Source organism: Prorops nasuta, unplaced genomic scaffold, assembly GCF_024137725.1.
Source record: "Prorops nasuta isolate Cenicafe-Biocafe unplaced genomic scaffold, Cenicafe_Pnas_1.2 PNAS00015, whole genome shotgun sequence".
In the NCBI taxonomy this organism is placed as follows: domain Eukaryota; kingdom Metazoa; phylum Arthropoda; class Insecta; order Hymenoptera; family Bethylidae; genus Prorops; species Prorops nasuta.
Window position 1 is genome coordinate 645,108 of NW_027116812.1, and position 21,126 is coordinate 666,233.

The following is a 21,126-nucleotide window of genomic DNA, read 5'->3' on the forward strand; positions in this document are numbered from 1 at the left end:
GGATCTTACTGGTGGTGGCCCCTTCCCCGTCGGTGCTGGGCGTCCCTCGGCAGCCCTGCCTTCCCCCCACCCCCCCCCCTCTCTCTCTCTCTCTCTCTCTCTCTCTCTCTGGTGTGTATGGCAGAGGGAGGATGGGGAGGGGGTAGGCAGAGGGAGCAGCTTGGCGTCCGAAGCGCGAACACGCTCGGAGGCGGCTCCCCCCACCCCAGGAGGCTCGCGCCGCCGCCACCGCCGCCGCCGCCGTCGCCGAGGCACCTCTCCTACGGTGGTGTCGGGCACCTGGCCCGCCTGGCCGCCTCTAGCCAGCAGGCCAGCACTGGCATGCGCTGCTGCCGCTCAATCACTTTCACTTATGCCGCGCGCTCCGTTGGTCGCTCGACGCTGCTGCCGCCGACGACGCCGCCGCCGCCGCCGCCGCCGCGCTGCCGCCTCCTCTTCCTCCTCCTCCTCCTCCTCCACCACTACCACTACTACTACTACTACTACTACTACTACCACCGCTGTTACCACCATCGCATCCTCCTCCTCTCCCCCTCTCCCTCCCTCCTCCCCATCTTCGTCGCCTCTACGAATCGCACGAGGAAACACGCTTACCCGCCGCCGAGTCAACGCCGAATCATCCCGATCTCTTCGCGACTCCTCGTCCTCGTCGCTGGTGTTGTTGTCTCTCGCGAAAAAACAGTGCAGACGTGAAAAAGCTTGAGCCACTGCCGTGACCGACCGAAAGCTGCTCGCGATAGCAGCCTCTCAGTGGTGGTGGTGGTTACAGTTGTGGTGGTGGTAGTTTCAGAAGGGGAAGGAAAAGAAAACGGTGAGAGATAGAGAGACCGGTAGTAAATGGTGCAGCGCTGAATCGCTGATACGACGCTCGGGAGAGGATCGTGCGTGTGCGTGCGCGCGCGAGTGTGTGTGTGTGTGTGTGTCGTCGGGGGGTTGCGCGCGAACGTCCGTTTTGGGGCAAGGTAGTTTGGTGACTGGAGCATCTCCTGCGGCCTCCTGAACAAGTGTCGACGGTAGGGCCGGGGTGGGGGAGGGCCCTTCGGGAAAGCCGACAACGGACGAGTCGCACTAGTCGCACGCCGATCGCTGAGCTGTCAAGTCGAACAAACCAGTGCGTATGATCATCGCGTGCGCGCGCGCGCCCTCGCCCTCGCGCACCAACATCATCGTCATCGTCATCCTCATCCACCACCACTACCACTCCGCTACTCTCTTTCCTCGGAAACGCGCGCGCGCGCTCTCCTATTATTATACCACTACTGCTAAAACCATTTAGCATTGTGTGCGTGGACGTTCGCCCGTCTACAACACGTACAACCGCGCTCTTGTGTGTCCGTCGCCTCTATATTCAAACACATCCGCTCTCGCCTTTTGAGCAACCGCGTGTGCGCGCGCCTTTACTACCTCTCGCGCATTCTTATCCGCAGTTTACCATTATTAACAACGACCACGCTATAATATAATACTACGTTCGACAGTGTTCTTGTGTTTCACCGTGCTTCTCTTCTTCTGCTTCTTCTTGGATTACAGTGAGGACCAATGATTTATTTCTCGGGAAGACCTAGATTCGTACATTGACACACGGTTTTGCGGAGAGTTGGATAGATAGGGATAGACAGCTAGAGGGATAGAGAGCAGTAGGGCGAGGGATTCTGTGTGATTGGTGTCGAAAACGTGTGCAGTGACAGTTTTCACGTGGGTATGACAACAAGAATGGTGCGGACGTGTAGAGTCTAGCTCGAAAAGCAAAGCTTCCCACTGGCGATTGATCCTAAAACTGCGGTATAGTGGTTCGTTCGGTGTAGTCTAAGCAGCAGTAGGATAGTAGCGTGGCTCTGGTGTGATCGATACCCTCCCTCCGGTGTGCCTAAGGTGGCCCCCAGTGTGCTTCTTTCGGGCCTCCCTTTTAGCCCAGTGCGCTACTTCCTCCTCGTAGAGTCGTCGTCGTCGTCGTCGTCGCATAATCGAAGGAAAGGTGGAGAAGAGGCGGTTTCGGCCAGGTTTACACGCTGAAAAGGGCCAATTGGCGGGAAAGATAAAGCGCATATATGCGCCGATACGCGAGCACGCTACTCCGTGCGTTGCTTGCGCAAGGGTGATATGTTATTGGAGATGGAGCAGCATTCGGGCCTGATATCTCTGCACATGTCGCCGTTCCATCTGAGTCCTCAGGGCAGCCCGCAGGGCACGCCTTCCTCTGCCCAACAGCAGCAGCAGCAGCAGCAGCAGCATCAGCAACAACAGCAGCAACAGCAACAGCAATACGCTTCCTCCCCTTACGCGAATTGCGCCCAAAGCCCACCGTCGAGCTTGTGCCACCAGCAACAGAGCCAATCCCAAATGTCCCAACACAATCACCAGACTCAGTCCCAAGGTGGCATGTCCGGCTTCGACACCGGTTTCTTCGACGCTTCCTCCTTGGAGGAGCGTTGTCCCATGTGCGGTGACAAAATGTCCGGTTATCAGTACGGTCTCCTCACCTGCGAGTCCTGCAAGGGTTTCTTCAAAAGAAACAGTTCGCCCTGCAGCAATAAAAAAGTATACACTTGCCTATTCTCACCGACCGGGGTCGGTGGTGGTCCGGGCGGGGGCTGCGGTGCTCCCGGTACCGGGGGTGCCGCCTCCATGGACAATTCTTGCGGGGGAAAGAAGGTCTACACGTGTCTATTCTCGTCAACAGGAAACGGAAGCTCCAGCGGCACCAACGGACCCGGATGCGGCACCTCCTCCAGTTTGGAGGGTGGTGGCGGTGGTGGAGGCGGTGGAGGCGGTGGCGGCGGTGGCGGCGGCGGAGCTGCCGGCCAATACGCCGCTACCGGCAACGGGAATAACGCTGGCAATCCGGCTGGTAATGGTGCTTCCAACTCCGCTGGCGGAAGCGGACCCATTTCCGGTAACCCGTCGAGCAATGCCAATGGCACCGGGAACGTCTCGATGCCGGCTGCTACCCTCTGCCACCCTGGTCTCGCTCAGGTTGGCGTCGGGGTCGTCACCGGCTCGATACCCTGTCCATCCGATTTCCCGGACACCAAGGACATCGTCATCGAAGAGCTCTGTCCGGTTTGCGGGGACAAAGTTTCCGGCTATCACTATGGCCTGCTCACCTGCGAGTCCTGCAAGGGATTCTTCAAGCGCACCGTCCAGAATAAAAAGGTTTACACCTGCGTCGCCGAGAGGTCCTGCCACATCGACAAGACCCAGAGGAAGAGGTGTCCCTACTGTCGCTTTCAAAAGTGCCTAGAGGTCGGCATGAAACTCGAGGGTGAGTTCATCTCTTTTTTATTTTTCTCCCAAGCTTGCACCAAAATTTCTGCCTCGGCCTCTTTTTTATCTCGATAAACACACACGTGCGCGCGTGCGCGAGTACACACGTACACACACCGTTTGACCAAGCACGCAACTCGTCGTGTTTCAACCGCCTCTCTGCCCCTTCCCCCTCCTCCTCACTACCGACTATCACCGCGTGGATACCAATTGAAAAATAAATATGCACTTTTGCGTATTATTCAACTCGCCGAGTTTTATTAGCGTGAGAGTTTGTTTTCGTGTTTTGCGCCACTCCTGCGCGTCTCTCTCTCTCTCTCTCTCTCTCTCTCTCTATTTCTGACTAGCGTACACGTGCTCGTAGCTATATAGATACCTATCTAATATCTATCTTGCTCCGCAACTCTCCTTTCGCGTTAGTGCTACACTGAGAATTTCTAACGATTGCACACGAGCTTCTTACAGCTTTTTCTCTCTCTCTCTCTCTCTCTCTCTCTCTCTCTCTCTATCGTTTATCCAAATAGCACTCGTCGTATACTTAAAATCAAGTGATATAATAATAAGCGCAGTGACGTTTTAAATGTTTAAAATGCTTTTGCCGGTTCGAGACTTATGCAAGTTTTTTCGCGGTGCTAATCGCCGTTACATGTGCGTTGACATTTTCTGTTGGAAGGCATAAATTACGCTTATATTGCTGTGCGTTAAAGAGACAAAGTAAAGAAACGAAAAAAAGAGAGAAGGAGAGGAGAAAAGATTGTCCGGAGTGTGCGCGAGGCATTATCGCGAGTTGTGACGAGCAACGGTATAGCAATAAACGACGGTTATAGTTACGATGCGAACGAGTTTTCGTTATTTTGCTTATCCGAATAAATAAACGGTAATTGGACGTGTGTACACTAAAAGGGTGGAAAGGGGGGGGGGGAAGGAGGAGGGGAATGCGTCAAAAAATACGCTACAAGCACCTAGGAAAATTAATATTATTCAAGGAGCGTATCGGCGAGGAAAGACGCACGGCAGAGTGAACGAAAAGTTACGCAATTTACCTATCCCATTGAGAGACGATAGTGTACAGTCGATACATCTCGCGCTATAATAAAACTCAACTCGCCGTCGAACTTTTATTATTAATCGGCGCGGTGCGTTCTTAATTCAGTGAATATTCGATATGTTAGGCGCGCCACCAAGTGGGTATTTTGTTTAAAAGACTCGTCGATATCGGCTTACCTATAGCAGCGCGTGTATATAGCATTTATATAGATAGACAGTTGGGATATATAGGTCGAGCTGAATAAAGAGTATAGTCGGCACTATACACGGAGAGTACCGAATACATATACAGTTGAGAGAATTTTACGAAGCCGAGAGCTGTCGATAGGTACGGAGAGTGGAGCGAGTGCCTCCCGTTAACAGTACATTAATGCCGCGCGGTATTATTATCAACTTTTACGTTATCTCTTATTTAACATCTCCATAGTTGCGCGACCGACGACAACGATACGTCAAAGGCGTTTTCGCGTGGACGCGTGTGCCCGAGCTCGGCAGCTTTCGACAAAGCGCGTTAAACTTCGTCGGCGCTCGGCTCCACTCGTCGATCTCCGTCAGCGCTAACCGCACGTACGAACTTAACCTTATTACGTTAGACACACGACAGAAATGCGGCGCTCCACTCCTGCCCTGCCCTGCCCTACCCTGCCCCTTCCCCCTCCCTCCCCCCCCCCCTTCCTCCCCCCTACCGACGTGACACTTGCACGATTCGACGCACAAATACTCGATCGCGCTCGCGCGCGACGGTACCGCTTCTCTCTATATCCACACAAATCTTTCACCTACACGCGCTATATATGTATAACATTCGGTTTTCCCAATTAATTAGAGACGCTTTTCATTATTTCGTCACTGCACACAACTATCTTCTCCGGTTTACCGTATAGGCGCTCTCCGACCCGCGACCCTTCGTAATATCTGTATTGTGTAAGAGCGTTGTTTATTGTAGCGCGCGCAGTGTACATATATTATAGTGGACGATGCTTCGACAGATCTCTCTCTCTCTCTCTCTCCAGACTTTCAACGATTCGTTTTTCCATTCTTATACTCGTTAAAATGCCATTCCGCCAATCGATTCTTTTCTTTCCGCGCTCTTACGCGATTCTATCGGAGCCGTGTAGAATTGGCCTCGTTTCGACAATTTCACTCTCTTGAGCTATCGAGCGCCGGTCTCCCTCCCCTCCTCCCCCCCCCCCCTTCCTCGCATCTCTCGCTCGCTCACCGCGAACCCCTTTGCTTATGTTTACGTTTCTTTCCTCGTGTACAGCTTTTTACAAAAGACTCGCGCGCTACCCTATGTTTTCAAATGCAATAAGCTATAGAAACACGCGTTTCTGAGTAGTCGAAGTACGGAGTGCAATCCGAGTAAACTGGGTCTAGGCCCCAAGGCCCGGCGATTAAGCGAATCTCGAAACAGAGACTGTCGCAATTGCCGCCTTTGCACGCCGTTTTCCACGGAGTTCTTACAACGGCAACCTCTTATTGCTTAACGCGGAAAGTTTCCAGAGTGCTTGCGAGTCTTTACGAAAGGAACACGAGAGCTCTTTAATCTTTATCCGCGCGTCATTCCAACTTTACCCCTTGCTCGTCGACGAGGAAACAACAACAACCGAGAGAGTGGCAAAATGTAGTACCGCAGGTACTCGAGCCTATAGAAAATCCTATCTTATATATATATATATATATTATATAGGATATGCTAATGAATTTATACAAGCGGTTTGATGATAATAATAGCCGAAGGGACTCCCGTGTATGTGTATGTACGTGTGCGTGGTATGCCAAAGACGTTACACTACTACGCCACCGACGAAGTTCGAGCCGAGATTTCCTTTTCCACTTCTTTCACAATTCTCCCCGAACGCAACGATAATACGGCAGCATATTCTTTTGGTAAAGCAAAGCAGCAAAAGGCAATAGAGCGGTAACTCTCCAACTTTCAGTTTCACAGGTGTGAATAATGTGGCTGAGCGTTCAGCAATTGGTTTGAATTATTGTACTGGGCCGATCTCGATTAACCCAACACGTTCGTCAAATCAATATTGCAGCTTTTCGTCGAAATCCTACGCGCTCACGGGAGTTTAACGAGCTTCTACCCTGACGTAATTAAAAATTCCCAATTAACAAAATTATCTCTACCGACGCTGCATGCACTCTCCTGTTTTTCCGAACCAGTGGTAAATTCTACTTTGCGCGATCCATCCTAGCACATATATTCGCCATTATTATAAAATCAAGTTTCGCACGAAACGAACATTCTCTTTATCTCCAATGTCCACGATAAAAGTTCTCCGCGCTGTTGAAAAACTGTAAAAATTACCGCGCGCACGACTGTGGCGCATATTTTATATCGCGTTACATATTTATTTTCGGTGATATACGTAGCATAGAAGCGATGATTTTCGTTTAAAAAAAAAATGGCGGGAAAACGCCAGAGTGCTCGCGTCAACGAAAAGACGCCGTTGGAGATTTTTCGAGCCACAGCGGCAGCCAAGGACTGCTCATTGCGTTCCACTTTCCCACAATTATCGTTTACCGAGGTGGTTTAATTTCACGATTATTCAATGTAGTTTTTGCAAGAAAAACGCTGCTAAATTTTTCCTCGATGAAAACGACCGATAAGCGTAGCTTTGAACATTTCTCGTGGTTTGCGCGGTGGTCGCGAAAGGGCGCTTCTGCTTGGTTAGGTTAGGTTCGCGGCGTACATGAGAATCACTGGCTGCTCTTCGGCAGGCTGCGCGGGCACTCTGGAGGGGGGAGGGGGGAGGGTCGACGAATCTCCCGCATGAGCACACTCGCTTACGAATCCCCAGACGTTCTTTGTTTACGTTTGGTCGTCGCGTGCAACAAAACGTACACGTGCACTGCGAGGAAATTCGTGTGCATAACACAGAGGCTTCTCGTCGGATTCTCATTAACATTCGAGAGAAGAAAAAACTTGTGAAAGAACGTTGTTACGGGAAAGACATTTGCAAAGGAGTAAAAATAATAATTCGCTGTTCGCTCCTGTACGCACTTCGCGGTGTAAGAATAACTGTCTAATGTATATATATATATATATATATATAGAAAAAGCTTTTGGGCGTTCCCGCGCGTTCCCTATACGCAGAGTTTCGCGCGTTTCACCGGTAGAGAGCGCGTACTCGCATATCGGGCCTCGATTGCTCGCTTGCGCAAGCGCGTCTCTAGAAATTTTGAGGTAGGACCCACCCAACGCCTCTTTCTCTACCACGTAATCCTCCTGGCGCACCGGTGAAAGCCTTTTTACCTCTCTTTTTTCCATTAACACTCCATTTCCATTCGACTCGCCGCTCGGAAGCAAAGCTATGGCGAAATTTCTCTTCATCTCCCAAACTCTTTATTCCGTCCCGTCGATTCTTCTACCGATAGTCCTACACACCCACATACACACACATATATAAGGTGCACAGTACACAGTGCAAAAATATTCATCTTCCCATTTCTCTGTCGCTTCTTTCGTTCGTTCGGCGAAATTTCCTCCAAAAATCTGGAGGTTTTCCGAGAGATAGCCGAAGACTGGAGAAACGATTGCTAAATTTCAGATAAATTAAAAGTGAATGCACGCTGAATTCGCGCGTTAACTGCAAATGTATTCTAAAGTATTCTGGTTAAATTATCACTTGTGGAAATAAGGTCAGTTGGCGTGCGCGCATACTTTTTTCATTGGCTGCAGCCGCATGAATGCTGCGCCAAATCGGGCTTTCAAGCCCGTCATGTGAAAACGAGTTCCGCCACTGTCATTCATTTCGCGCCCCGCGCGCCAGTTCCTTTGCTGTGGCAGCTACTTATAGATTCTACGGAATTATCATATTTCTTTTTTGCCCTCTTCTTATCCCAAGGTTACGTCAGTCACGTTCAACTTCAGGATGATACCGTCCTACGCGTTTATTATATATACATGCAGTGCAGTTTACCAGCATTACGAATTCGTTGACCGAGCTTTAGAGAGTTTTCCCGAGTCGAGCGGAAAATCTCGAGCGGTCTGGCGGCATTAGGAAAAGAGCTGCGCGACCTTCGATGTTATTATTTCTCTTCTTACCTACGTATATATATGTATATATATATATATAGACATATTGTGGTCGAAACCAAGCGTGTGCCATTTGCGTGCAGCGGAGAAATAAAAAACGAAAGAGAGAAAGAGAAAAAATACTAGGCAGCGTGATTCATATAGAGTTGTCATTATATCTATTGACTAATTAAGTCCGAGCGAGCGATGCAAAAGAAACGCACGAGCAGCACCCTTCGGTTACGGTTTCACACCGGTAAACGCTGCGCCGAACGAGAACGAGATAATTACCCTAACGTTATAACACACACATACATTGCATATATATATATATATAGGATCCGTTTAATCAATTAAAATTGGCTCCAGCTCGTTTTCTCACGTACTGCACCGAATGAGCGTTTTCGCAAGAAGAAGAAATCGTCGATCGCGCTCCGGGAAAAATTTCAAAGTTCTCTCCGCAGAATGCGCGCGCGCGTGTGCACGCCTCTGACCTTACGTTACTTAAGAATGGGGGATTAATGGGTGGCTGCCGCGGTAATATTCGCGTCGAGTCGTGTCTATCGGCCGACCAAACCGAATCGTCCTGCTTTTCGACGAGCTGATTTAGTCGACTGTCGCGCGTTCTATCCCGAGTCTCTTCGATTTTGCAAGCTCCCCCCCCCCAACCCTCTCCTTCCAGTCCTGCACAGCTCACGACGGGCAAAGCCAATCGACCACTTCTCACTTTCATTAATCAAACGCGAGACACGATCGATCTCGTTTGCTCCGTGCAAACTACCGACTCACGAGGATCCATCGACTGTTGTTCTATATATATATATATATATATATGTATGTATGTATGTATGTGTATTGTATGTCTCGCGAATTTCAGGCGACACCACACGAGAGACAATCGCGCGTCGTGTCGCTCCGATTAATATCGCACTCGGCTCTTTCCCACTTTTCCAAACTTTCCCGAGAAAATGACTCACGTGGCTCGGGAAAACTCGCTCTCGAACAATTTTCCAAGATAAGTTCCAAGCGGCGGATACGTGTCGGCAGACCGTAAACGCGAGAGGCCAATAATGCCCGGAGTGCGTGCCATTTAGTCTCAGCAAGAAAGCAAGAGGAAAGGGGGGGGGGGCGGAGGGGGACGGCACGTTCTATATTTGCATCTGTCCGCCATGTGTTTATTCCCTCCTCCCTTTTATTATTACTCTCACGAAGACTTTTCGTGCCTCGCGTCGTAAAATTCCGGACAATCGACGAATTTCCTAATGATCTTTTCGTCTGGCAAAAATTAGCCAGCTCAACGTGAGAGTAGTCTCGATTCTGCAGTTTTTTTAGCTGCAGAGTCGGCGGGCGAATAGGGGGAGGGGGAAGGTTGAAAAAATTGCGTAATTCCAGTTTTCGATTTGTAGAATTCAATAAAACCGTAAATTTCTTGCCGCTTCGCACCCTCGACGCGAGCGGAATTCGTTGAGAAAAAGAGCGAGCTTCGTTGTGTGCACGAAGGTGCAGAATTGCTCCGGGACCGGGACCAGGGCGATCCCCCTAATCTTTTATCACCTCCTCCCCCTCCTCCTCGGCACTACGAGACAAATATTTGACACACGCCGCGTAATAGCCTTATCGGACGGAATTAGTTAATTATCCATCTCCCCGCGTTCCGATAAGAATCTTGACAAGAATTTCCACTTGCGCCCCCCCCCCCCCCCTAAAACCCGCTGCTGAGATTCTGCAGAAAGAGAGGAACGAAAGTGTATGTGTGTGTATGCGTGTTTTTTTATACTTTCGTTCTAGCGTCAGGAAGAATGCGCCTTTGGAAATCATTAATTGTGGAGTCACGATAATAAATGACGCTTTTCACGCCGGCTATATCTTTTTCTTCAAGGGGAATTCTGCGAAGGATCCGATCCTCTTTCTTTCTTTCCTTCCCTCCCGCGTCTTCTTCTTTTTCGCAGCCGTCTCTCTCTCTCTCTCTCTCCTTATTTCTTTCTGTTTTTGCGCGAGCGAACGCGCGCGCAGTTTCGCAAGGCGCGCGTCCCTGCTTCGGATGACTTCACACTGGCCGTGGCCGCTCTGCCATTGGTCCATGCGTGGGCGACTCCGGTCACGTGGTCTCCTGTTCGCGACCGAACACGCTTCCCTCGAGAATGGGGTGCTGGCTGCGGTGAAGGAGGGGGGGGGGGGGTGGGGAGAAGGGCGCGTACCCTGACGTCATCGGGACAATGCGCGCCGGTGATACGCGTGCGTCCTCCACCGGATTCCGTACGTACCAACCAAACAGCACACACGGTGTCCTCTTTCTTCCTTCCTCCTTTTTTCCACTTTTTATACGGATAACGCGACACTTATGGTATATCGATAAATCCCCAAATTATCTTTTCGATCGCAACCCTCTCTTGTTTGCCTGGTTATAAATTTAAATGATTCAAAGTGATATCGAGTAATCGATTTGTCTATGGGAAAATAATTCGTAAAACTCGTCCAGTAATTATATTGAAATTATAACTGTGTCTCTGGCTTCTGTTTTCATCGTTCTTCTTTTTCTACAGAGCCTTGACAAATTGCCGAATAATCTTTTGGATTGCCACCGTCTCTTTTTGGATTCGTTATAAATTTAAATGATTCAAAGCTATATCGAGTAATCGATTTGTCTATGGGAAAATAATGCTTAATGCTCAACCAGTAATTATATAGAACTTATAACTGGTCTCTTGTTTCTTTCGTATTTCTCCTTTTTCTATAGAGATAAGAGAAGAACGCTTAATTTTGTCTTGATAAATCGCCGAATAATCTTTTGGATCACACCCCTCTTTGTTTAGTCTCATTATAAATTTAAATCATTGAAGAAAATAGCAAGTAATCGATTCCTCTATAAGAAGAGAATTTATATATGTGTGTGTGTGTGTATGTGTGTAAGACACATGCAGCAAATACACTGAGAGAACACGACTTTCGCAACCGGCTATATCTCCCGAAGTGATTACCTCTCCTAAGGTTTTAGGAACTCGAAAAATTTCACTCGTCGCGCGGTAAAAGGCGCGAGGGGAAAGTACTGATTTGCTTAACAATAAAAATATGTTAAGCGAATGACTAAAGAGCTATGCGAAGTGGCACAGAGAAGCTGACGTTTAACTCTTTCCCTCCCTCCAGTTGATTCTTTCCAATCCTCTAACGTATATATATATACATATATAGCTTCACCGGCGAGTTTAATGTTTCAAGAGGGAATGTAATTTGTTTTGTCGTTGACTGGTTGAAAACGCGCACCGTTCGCATCGTACTTTTTTTTCCAGTGGCCTATACAGAAGAGAAGAAAAGACGATTACTCTTCAGCTACCGGTAATTCCGCGCGAAAATGAAACTCTTCCGGTAGGCGTGTGTCTCGCTCGCGTAATCATCGAGCGAGCATTATTCTGCTCTCGATCGGAAACTCCCGCAGGACGCGTTGGTAAACGAGTTACACGGACGAAGCCAACTGAAACCTTTTCAACGTGGTCAAACTCTTTCGGCAAAAATCGCCAGGCCGATTCCAGTCGCCATTTGCACTATCGTAGAACGTAACTCGAAACGCGACTCGCAAACCTAAGAGGGAGAGATTTTTTAACGATCTATTTTAGTCCGCCAAAATTCAATTTTTTTCTTTTCGTCACTATGAAAAATTCTCTTCCACTGCGCTGCACTCGCATGTAAAAGAGGAACGAGCGATCGTTGAGAGTGAAGTCTATCGGTGATAATTTTCTTTTCCGAAGATGAGGATCTAATAGAGACATACTTTATTATTTGACATTTGACACGTTTATACTGGGTGTCCCACGAACGATGGCCATGTGAATACAATCGGACAGGGGACAAAAATCTAAGTAAAAAAGTCCTAAAAACTTTTTCGCTAGCACCTTTAGTTAAAAAGTTATTTGATATTAAAGATTATCGATTATAGTAGTCCTTCTTTAAGAGGAAGATTGTTTTGGTCGGATTAAAAGCCAAAAATGCTAAGATTCTGTGAATAAAAATACTAAGAAAAATACAAAGCCAAACATCCACTTGAGCCTATTGAAGTGGTTGAAGGCCGATCGACAGTTTCGAGTGCGAGCGCTATAAAAACAATCAAAACATAAACACTTTGGAGAAAAGCTATAAGCTAAGATTTAAACTTTTGCAATTTTTGTTTAACAAATTAATTATTTATATTTTTGTATTGTGTGCATTTTTACGATGAAAATGAGTCCAAACGCAACATAATTACGTGAATTATAGAGTTAATTAATTAATAGCATCGCTAAAAATAGTCGTAATTATGTCACGTTTGGACTCATTTTCATCGTAAAAATACGTACAATTTAAAAATATAAATAATTCATTTGTTAAACGAAAGTTGCAAAAGTTTAAAACTTAGCTCATAGATTTTCTCCAAAGTGTTTATGTTTTGATTGTTTTTATAGCGCTCATACTGAAAACTCGGTCGCTCGTTTTTCAATAGGCTCAATTGGATGTTTGGCCTTGTTTTTCTTACTATTCTAATTCACAGAATCTTAGCATTTTTGCCTTTTAATGTGACCAAACAATCTTCCTCTTTAAGAACGGCTATTATAACCGAGAATCTTTAATTGCAAATAACTTTTTAACCAAGAGTGCTAGCCAAACAGTTTTTAGAACTTTTTTCCTTAGAATTTCATACCCTACCCGATGGTATTGGCATGGTCATCGTTCGTGGGACACCCACACGTGTATCAATGAAGAAACGGTTTGCATAGCGGAAAACAACTGGTTTGCCGCGTGCCTTCAGGGATAAACGCCGAGCCCCGACTTCCGGTTAATAGGACGATCGAGGATCGACCGCTGTCGCTTCGTCAGAAATTCCTATAGATCAGCGTCATGCCGAAGAAACACTTTATACGTCTCCGGAGAGATTTACGGTCTTCGCCTCGCAATATTTTCATCTCATTCACTTTTTATTATATTATTATAATAACGCGGACGCAGGACGAAGCAAAGTAACGAGAATAAAATTTCATAATGGACGTTAAAAAATACATCCGATGTAAACGGTTCTTCAGGGTCCTCGTTTAACGAGAACGAGGAAACGCAGGAGCGTATGGGAGTACGGTCCCACTTGTCGCGTATTCCTGCGTGGGAAGAGCAATGGACCATTGTTGATGAAAAGGATCAACGCCCATGAAGAGGGAAAGCAATCTCCTCTTGTTCCACTCGAAGCTTTAAAATGCTAAACCTCTTGTACCTCGCAATGGATTTACTCTTCTTCTGTCGGCCGCAAACACGTGCTGGCACGAAACACAATGGTTCTTCATACTCGTTCGTTCTTCAGGATCGTAGCCCAAGAATCCATTCGGACGTTCGACCGATTCCACCGAGAGTCGAGAAGCGGATTGTTCGAATGATATTTCGAAATCCATCTGGCAGGCAACGGTGCTGCGCGAGCCGTCCCTTTTAGCCTCCTTTCCCGAACCACGAAATCACCTGAAAATAATAAGCCCGTGGGTTCGCGTATAATCGTACAAGTTTATCTATTTACGTATTGGAATTTCGTAAGGCGAGCTCTCCGCGCGCGCAATCGATAGTACGATCGAGAGTCGAGTCGGTGCGCGCGCGGCTTCGAGAGGCAAAGCCGGCTCTTCCGAAAGAAGCCAGCGAACCAACAAGCTTTCTTCATTTGCCGGAACGCGATCCTAATCGGTGGCGTAAGAAAAGAATCGAGGCAACGAGGTCTTTTGCTGTAAAAAAAAAACAATAACAACAACAATGGCGAAGAGGAGAGAGAGAAAAAAATACAAACTTCAATCTCTCTCTCTCCCTCTCTCTCTCCACAAGCACTAAATTATTGATATACGCATTCGTTGAGAGAGGTATGTGGCGGTGGCAAAGTTATGGTATGTATTGGGTCGAAGGTGCATATAACGGGGGCTAGGCGTTCCTTTTGGTAAAGTGCTGGCGCTGGATGGGTGGTGGAGGGGGGGGGGGGAGCGAGAGAAGCAACCAAACCGAGTCGAACCGAGCCGAACCGAGCAGTCGCGATCGAGCTAGACGGGATTTAAGGGGGAATAGCGGGGGCGGTTGATCGGCGCTGAAGGAAACGAGACCCAAGAGGAGGGGGGAGAACGGCGGCGGTGGCGCACCCACGAGATTCGTTAAATCGCGGCCTCAAGCACCAAGGGAGCAGGAGGCCACACGCGCGCGACATGGTATAGGTCGCTCGCTCCAATATGAACGACACGGAGAGGCAGCAACAATGTGAAAAAGCAAGGAGGATCGGCTCTTATACGGTACAGACGATTGGGAAAGATCAAGTGCGGGACGGCATTAAGCGAGTCAAGTTTAACCCGAGGCTTTGCCTCCTCGACTCTCCACGCTTTGTCGAACCTCGAAAAAACTCAACGATTACTCCGCGATCCTTATTGTGTGATTCTCCTCCCAATCTCTCCTGAGACGCTCTTCGAGGAGAGGAACACTCCGATCGTCGCGCGTCTCGATGAGACTCGGTAGAACAGAGTCGAATCGGGTACAGAGTGGAATGCCAGGCACGCGTGCGAGAGAGAAACCAGCCGTGTGAAAAGGCATAAGCACGGAAAAGTAGAGGTAACAAGGCGAAGCGGTATAATTAAGTGGGTATAATGGCGGGACTCGGACTTGGCCGGTGATAATGATGATGATGATGACGAAGGTGATAACGAGGATGGTGGTGGGTTGATCTGCTTAGTGGCGGTGCGGCGCGCGTTGATAGCGGTTCTGCAGGGAGGCACGGGCGAGAGATATTCGAGCTGGTATAGTGGCAATGTGGAGCGGCTAGGAGAGTGGGGGGAAGGGGGGGGGGACAACACAAGCAGGCAGGCAGAAGTGGACGGGGAGCAAGCGATTCAACCTCCTTTCACTTTCAACGAGCGCGCACCGACGCGACGCTGCAGTTTCAGCGACAACGAATAGCGAGAACGCGCCAACCGCCACCAGCGTTCTTCTACTCCTTTTGAAAATAGGCAACGTCGCTACTCGGCTACTCACGCCCTACTAACGCGCTACTTTAACCACTTCACCCCTATCTTCTCAATATCCCGATCATCCGTGTACGCGCAAACTTTCTTGCCACTCGATTCCATTGGCTCGTACATACATACGATACTCGAGGTACACGGTGGAGGATCCATTCGATTCCAGCAGTAGTGGGGGAACGAACAGAGTCCAAACAGAAGAATAGGTCCGAGAATCGCGCGTAAACAGAGATACAGTTCTCTGCTAAATTATGTAAACAAAATAGGGATGGACTGCGCGTTTTTACTGGCGTTTCTCCTTGTTGACATTATTGCGCCTCCGTGTACCAATGATTGGGAGCACGTGTGCGTGCAAATAATAAGAAAAATAACGAAAGAAGAAAAACGAGTATAGAATGTGGAGCAAATCAATATTGGAATAAAGGCAGAGAGGCTTAAAATATTCACGTGTATAAGCGGCAGCGATGCGACGGCTTAAAATCGAAAGAATGGTAGAGAGCGGGCGGCGATTTAGTTACGGGTGATTATGCGAGAAGTTTTAGACTGAATATATCGTAGGTAAGGCTGCTTTGGGTCAAGTTAGGTCGATTTTACGAGCTTCGGTTAGTCGGAGATTTGGCGAATGAATCGGTTGATGCGCGAGCGAGTTGGACGAGCGTTGCAGAGGAGCGGAACACTCGCGGTCGATCGAACGGTTCACTGTGTGTGTGTGTGTGTGTGTGTGTGTACGTTGCGGTCGAGAAGATGCTTCGAAGGGAGGACGCGTGTTGCGATCATTGCTCGTTTGCTTTACGGTATGCGTTGCGTTGCTTCGCGACAAAACTATGTATATATATGTATACGTGCGAAAATGCTAACGGAACACAAGAAGCGAGTAGCAAAGTTGCCAAGCGGGATAAACCTGCCTCGGCAAGGGAGCCTTTGTCCTACTTGGATGCAATTAGCTCACCGAGCAAGAAAGACGGAGAACTTCCGGTTTGCTCGCTCGACATCGCCGCCCGCGTCGCACCCCCCTCCCTCCAAGGCTAGCCGAGATCGGAAGGTCTTTTCTCTCGTGTATATAGTCTTGTGCGTTGTAGGCTATGTGTACTATATATATATATATATATATATATATATATATAGATATAGGAAGAAGTATGCAAAAGCACGAGGAGAAAGATACGGATACTCTTGATTTTAATTAGCGCGTGGATCGTTTGTTCGACAGCTGTACGAGCGGATCGGATGAGAGGAGGAAGGAACAAGTTCGGACCGATGTACAAGAGAGACCGAGCGCGGAAGCTGCAGATGATGAGGCAGAGGCAGCTGGCGCTGCAGACGATTCGCGGGACCTTGGGCGACCCGTCGAATTATCCATCGGCGGTCACGCCGTTTCTTCACATCAAACAAGAGATCCAAATACCTCAGGTTTCGAGTCTGACGTCATCGCCGGACTCGAGCCCATCCCCGGCTGCGGTGGCCGCTGGTTTGGTCACGACTCAGGCCGGCAACGGGGGCAGCGGTGGTAACGGCGGAGGTGTCACCGGTGGAGGCGGTGCTGGACAACACCAGCTGATCGCACCCTCCTCCCAGCCCAACATCTCCGGCGGTAATCACCTGCACAACCTCAACTCCAGCCTTGACAGCAAACTCTGGGCTGCCAACTCCACCACTCCGAGCCCCAAGGCCTTCAGCTTCGGCGAACAATCCGCCCAACCCCATGGACCCCCGGGCTCCGCACCAGGCTCCACCGCCACTCTCAAAACTAGTCCCATGATTAGAGACTTCGTGCAAACGGTCGACGACCGCGAGTGGCAGGCATCCCTTTTTGGACTTTTGCAAAATCAAACGTACAATCAGTGTGAAGTGGACTTGTTCGAACTTATGTGCAAAGTGCTCGACCAAAATCTCTTCTCGCAGGTCGACTGGGCGAGGAATTCCATTTTCTTCAAAGATCTCAAGGTAAGTTTCTCGCGCGTCTTCTCTCTCTCTCTCTCTCTCTCTCTCTCTCTCTCTCTCTGTAGCTTTCTCCCTTCCTCACTCACTTTCTTTCGACCCACCTTTCTCTCTTTCTTCTTATGTAACAATTGTCACGAAACTCCAACTCTTTCCAGCCATCGCTTTGACGACACCAGCGAAATTCAATTGAAAGATAAATCATTTTCACCCAAAGAAGCCCTCTCTCTCTCTCTCTCTCTCTCTCTCTCTCTCTCTTTCCATAAATATATTATATATATATAATGTTTTTAATTATAAAGAATCTCTTTAAAGACTTGTTAGCTCTTACCGATAAATAACTCGTTGCTGGTCTGTTGGTGGCACGAGCGGGGATGTGAGGTAACCAACAGCGTTGCACAATCACTGAATGATTTCAAGCATCGCCTCATATCTAGGTCATAACAAGATACGTTTCTGGGTTATGGCGGTTGCCCCAAACCAGACCTGTGTTAATTATAAATTGCTCACTTTATACCAACAACATTTTAATATTGAAAATTTCATTACAACTATGCCCTAAATATCTACTATACGTATATATATATATATATATATATATACTTGTAAAATATTATATATTCTAAAAAATGAACAATGACACCTCATTGCTTTGAACTTTTGCTTACATTACGTTGCGTAACGCTTCGAAGAGAAAGACTTTAAATAATGCGACGCGAAATGATTATTTTGCCCTTTTCGATTATTTCTATATTCATAATTATATTATTATCGTTGATTGCACAATGTTCGTGCGTCTTTTAATGAGGTTATTTATAAATGATAGTAAAGATAACTCGAATGATGAAAGTGCGGAAAAAAAGAACAGAAAAGACAAGAAAAAGAAAAAGAAAAAAAAAACGAAAATACGAGCGAGAAAGAATTGAGATCTCTGATCTTGATACAGATATGCAAATGTTATTGCGAAATAATAGCCAATGTATGATAATTTTTTTTTCTTCTTTTTAATATAGGTCGACGACCAAATGAAGCTGCTGCAGCATTCTTGGTCAGATATGTTGGTGCTTGATCATCTTCATCAAAGGTTACACAATAATCTCCCTGACGAGACCACACTTCCCAATGGCCAAAAGTTTGATCTCCTTTGCCTCGGCCTACTTGGAGTTCCTTCATTGGCAGATCTTTTCAACGATTTGTCAACCAAACTGCAAGACCTCAAATTCGATCTTTCCGATTACATCTGTATGAAATTCCTAATGCTGCTCAATCATGGTAAGAACAATCGTCATTTTTACAACAATCTCTATTTTTCATCGATCGTCAGCCAAATGAGAATCACACTCTATTTTTTCCTTTTTTTTTTCAGATGTTCGCGGATTAGTTAATAAAAAGCACGTTCAGGAAGGTCATGAACAAGTACAACAAGCTCTTCTAGATTACACGTTAACGTGCTATCCCTCGATACCGGTACGTATCCCTTATTCTGTCTCTTCCTAAAATACAAGTTATCCTGCTCAAACTCTTCTGGTTTATAAACGTGTATATATGTGCTTGATTATTAATGGTGAAAATGTAATTTTTGCATTAGGAGAAATTTAACAAGCTGCTAGCAGTATTACCGGAAATTCATGTGGTAGCGAGCAGGGGGGAGGATCACCTTTACCAGAAACATTGCAATGGAGGAGCACCGACGCAAACACTTCTCATGGAGATGCTTCACGCCAAAAGGAAATAATAAGAATAGTTTATGTATAAGTGTGAATGTATGAGATAGAGTCAAATTATAAAGAGGAGAAGAAAAGATGAGAGGAGGAACGAAGGAAGAAGAGTAAGAGTGTGGAAAGAGGGATGGATTTGACCGGATTAATTTGCCCGATCGATTAGGATGTATCGGTATCTCGAAAGTCCTGTTAGGGGCCCTATAATCGTCAGAGCGGACAGTGTTGACCTCAAGTACCTATTAAGAGCTGCTGCTACTAAAAGGTATTGGACCAAGTTGAGGGGCCCTGGTTCAAAAAATACCTATTGCAAACAAATCAAGTATAGGCGTACATACTTTACATATATACATAGTATATGTATTATAAAGTGTATCTAAATATATAAACATAATGACATATATTTTCTATATTTGATGTTCAAGTTTTAGAGATGTATCCATGATGAATTACCCACGAATTGGGTATAAGCGCAGGGAAACAGTAAGCAAGATGCCTTGAAAACAGTACAAAGGGTGATTAAATAAAATATTGGTCAAAGGGCAGGCAAATTTTTTGTCTAAATAAGTAAAGCTATTTTTCTAATACCTAGAGGCGATTATTTTTAAGCATACCACTGAAGCCTTGCTCTCACTTGAAACAACAAAATATATCTTCTAATGCGAAAACAAATATCAGACTCTCCAGTCGGATTTGTGAGGGATTCAATGGGCATACTTGAGTGACAGTAAAAATTGTATGTGATATATTTTACTTTATATCTCTACATGTATCATGTTTGTCGCACGGCCACCTGGGCATCCTTAGAACTTCCTATACGAGAAATAAAAAAAAATCTGCATTTTGTCATATTTGCACACAGCAGGGCTACTATTACTGTAAATACTAGTTAACACATTCCAATTATGTTGTATAGTATAAATCATGTTAAATATGTAATTATAATATTTTGTGTATAGTTTAATGAAATAAATATATTTCTGTTGCTTAATGAGAAAAATCATTAGCTACTTAATGTCTTCACTAATTTTAGAATTTTATTCATATAATCATGTTTCTCTTTATTATTTTTTCAAATAGGTGGCGGAAAAAGAATAACCACAAATTGCGATATTTTATTATTGTATATTGTATCATAATAAAGATTCTGTTTAAGTAATAAAAGAATCACTGGAGCAAGGTTTATGTGGTCCTATATTGTCTAGCGATTAATACTAAATGATATATATATATTATATTATAGTATATATATATATATATATATATTTGTAAGATTATTAATATCGTCTTATGGCAGTTGTTAAATAGAGAGATATCTACTAAATGTTAAGATAGCGATCGAATATAGTTGGAATATTTTTCACTAATAGATTATTATTTTTTAGTCAATAGTCAGAAATTTTTCAGTGCTGTGAAGGTTGTCTTTTTGACGCCTGTGGTATCTAAGCCATTGGGTAAAACACACGTTTTAGATTCAAAGACCGAATGCGAACACCACGCTCGAGCAAGAATCTTTGCTTGCATTGATGAATGTTGAGGATGATACATTTGCAATTATATATAAATACAAACATACGTGAACGGATATACATATACTTTATCTCTGTTATTCCTGCTGTTTTTATTCACTTACCTAACAAGTACCTGGGAATGATGCTATTTTACTACTACTTTAAATCTTTTTCACGTACTCTTGCAAATATAAAACACTATATAGATAAATAATAATTTATTACGTATACAATGTGATCAATCTTTGGATACCACATTAGAGAGTAAGATTGTGTGCCGAATCTAATCAGCAGGAATTCCAGTTGATTTTCTAAGCTACATATATTATCATCAAAGAAATGAACTATTTTATCAAGAAACATACAATACTTATTTATCATAAAGGCAAAGATTCCTGTCTCTATCTCTCTCTCTCTCTCTCTCTCTCTCTCTCTCTCTCTCTCTCTCTCTGTTCACGTTTGGCTTTGAGTAAACATATACATATACGATTATATGCTAACAAGTTTCCAAATTTTCAAATCGTCTGGTTCATTGTTATACGATCAGGTACACACAAAAGTATTTTTGCTTGAATAGAATTATCATCCTCTCTTTAAAGTAGCTTGGTTGTATTTCACTCAAACACGAA

The 21,126-nt window shown here is 45.9% G+C and overlaps 1 protein-coding gene across 1 annotated transcript; it reads left to right on the plus strand.

Moving 5' to 3' along the window:
- The first annotated feature begins 284 nt into the window (after positions 1-284).
- ftz-f1 (ftz transcription factor 1) lies at positions 285-20,153 on the plus strand. The gene is made up of 5 exons (XM_066736703.1): positions 285-3,262; positions 16,541-17,274; positions 18,282-18,540; positions 18,635-18,735; positions 18,857-20,153. The coding sequence occupies exons 1-5, from the start codon at positions 2,101-2,103 to the stop codon at positions 19,001-19,003; spliced, it is 2,403 nt and encodes an 800-aa protein (XP_066592800.1). The 5' UTR covers positions 285-2,100; the 3' UTR covers positions 19,004-20,153.
- The last annotated feature ends 973 nt before the right edge of the window (positions 20,154-21,126 follow it).

Coding starts and splice junctions, on each gene's coding strand:
- ftz-f1 (XM_066736703.1), top strand. CDS start 2,101: ATGTTATTGGAGATGGAGCAGCATTCGGGCCTGATATCTCTGCACATG. Junction 18,541..18,634: donor CCTAATGCTGCTCAATCATG/GTAAGAACAATC, acceptor TTTTTTTTTCAG/ATGTTCGCGGATTAGTTAAT. Junction 18,736..18,856: donor CGTGCTATCCCTCGATACCG/GTACGTATCCCT, acceptor TTTTTGCATTAG/GAGAAATTTAACAAGCTGCT.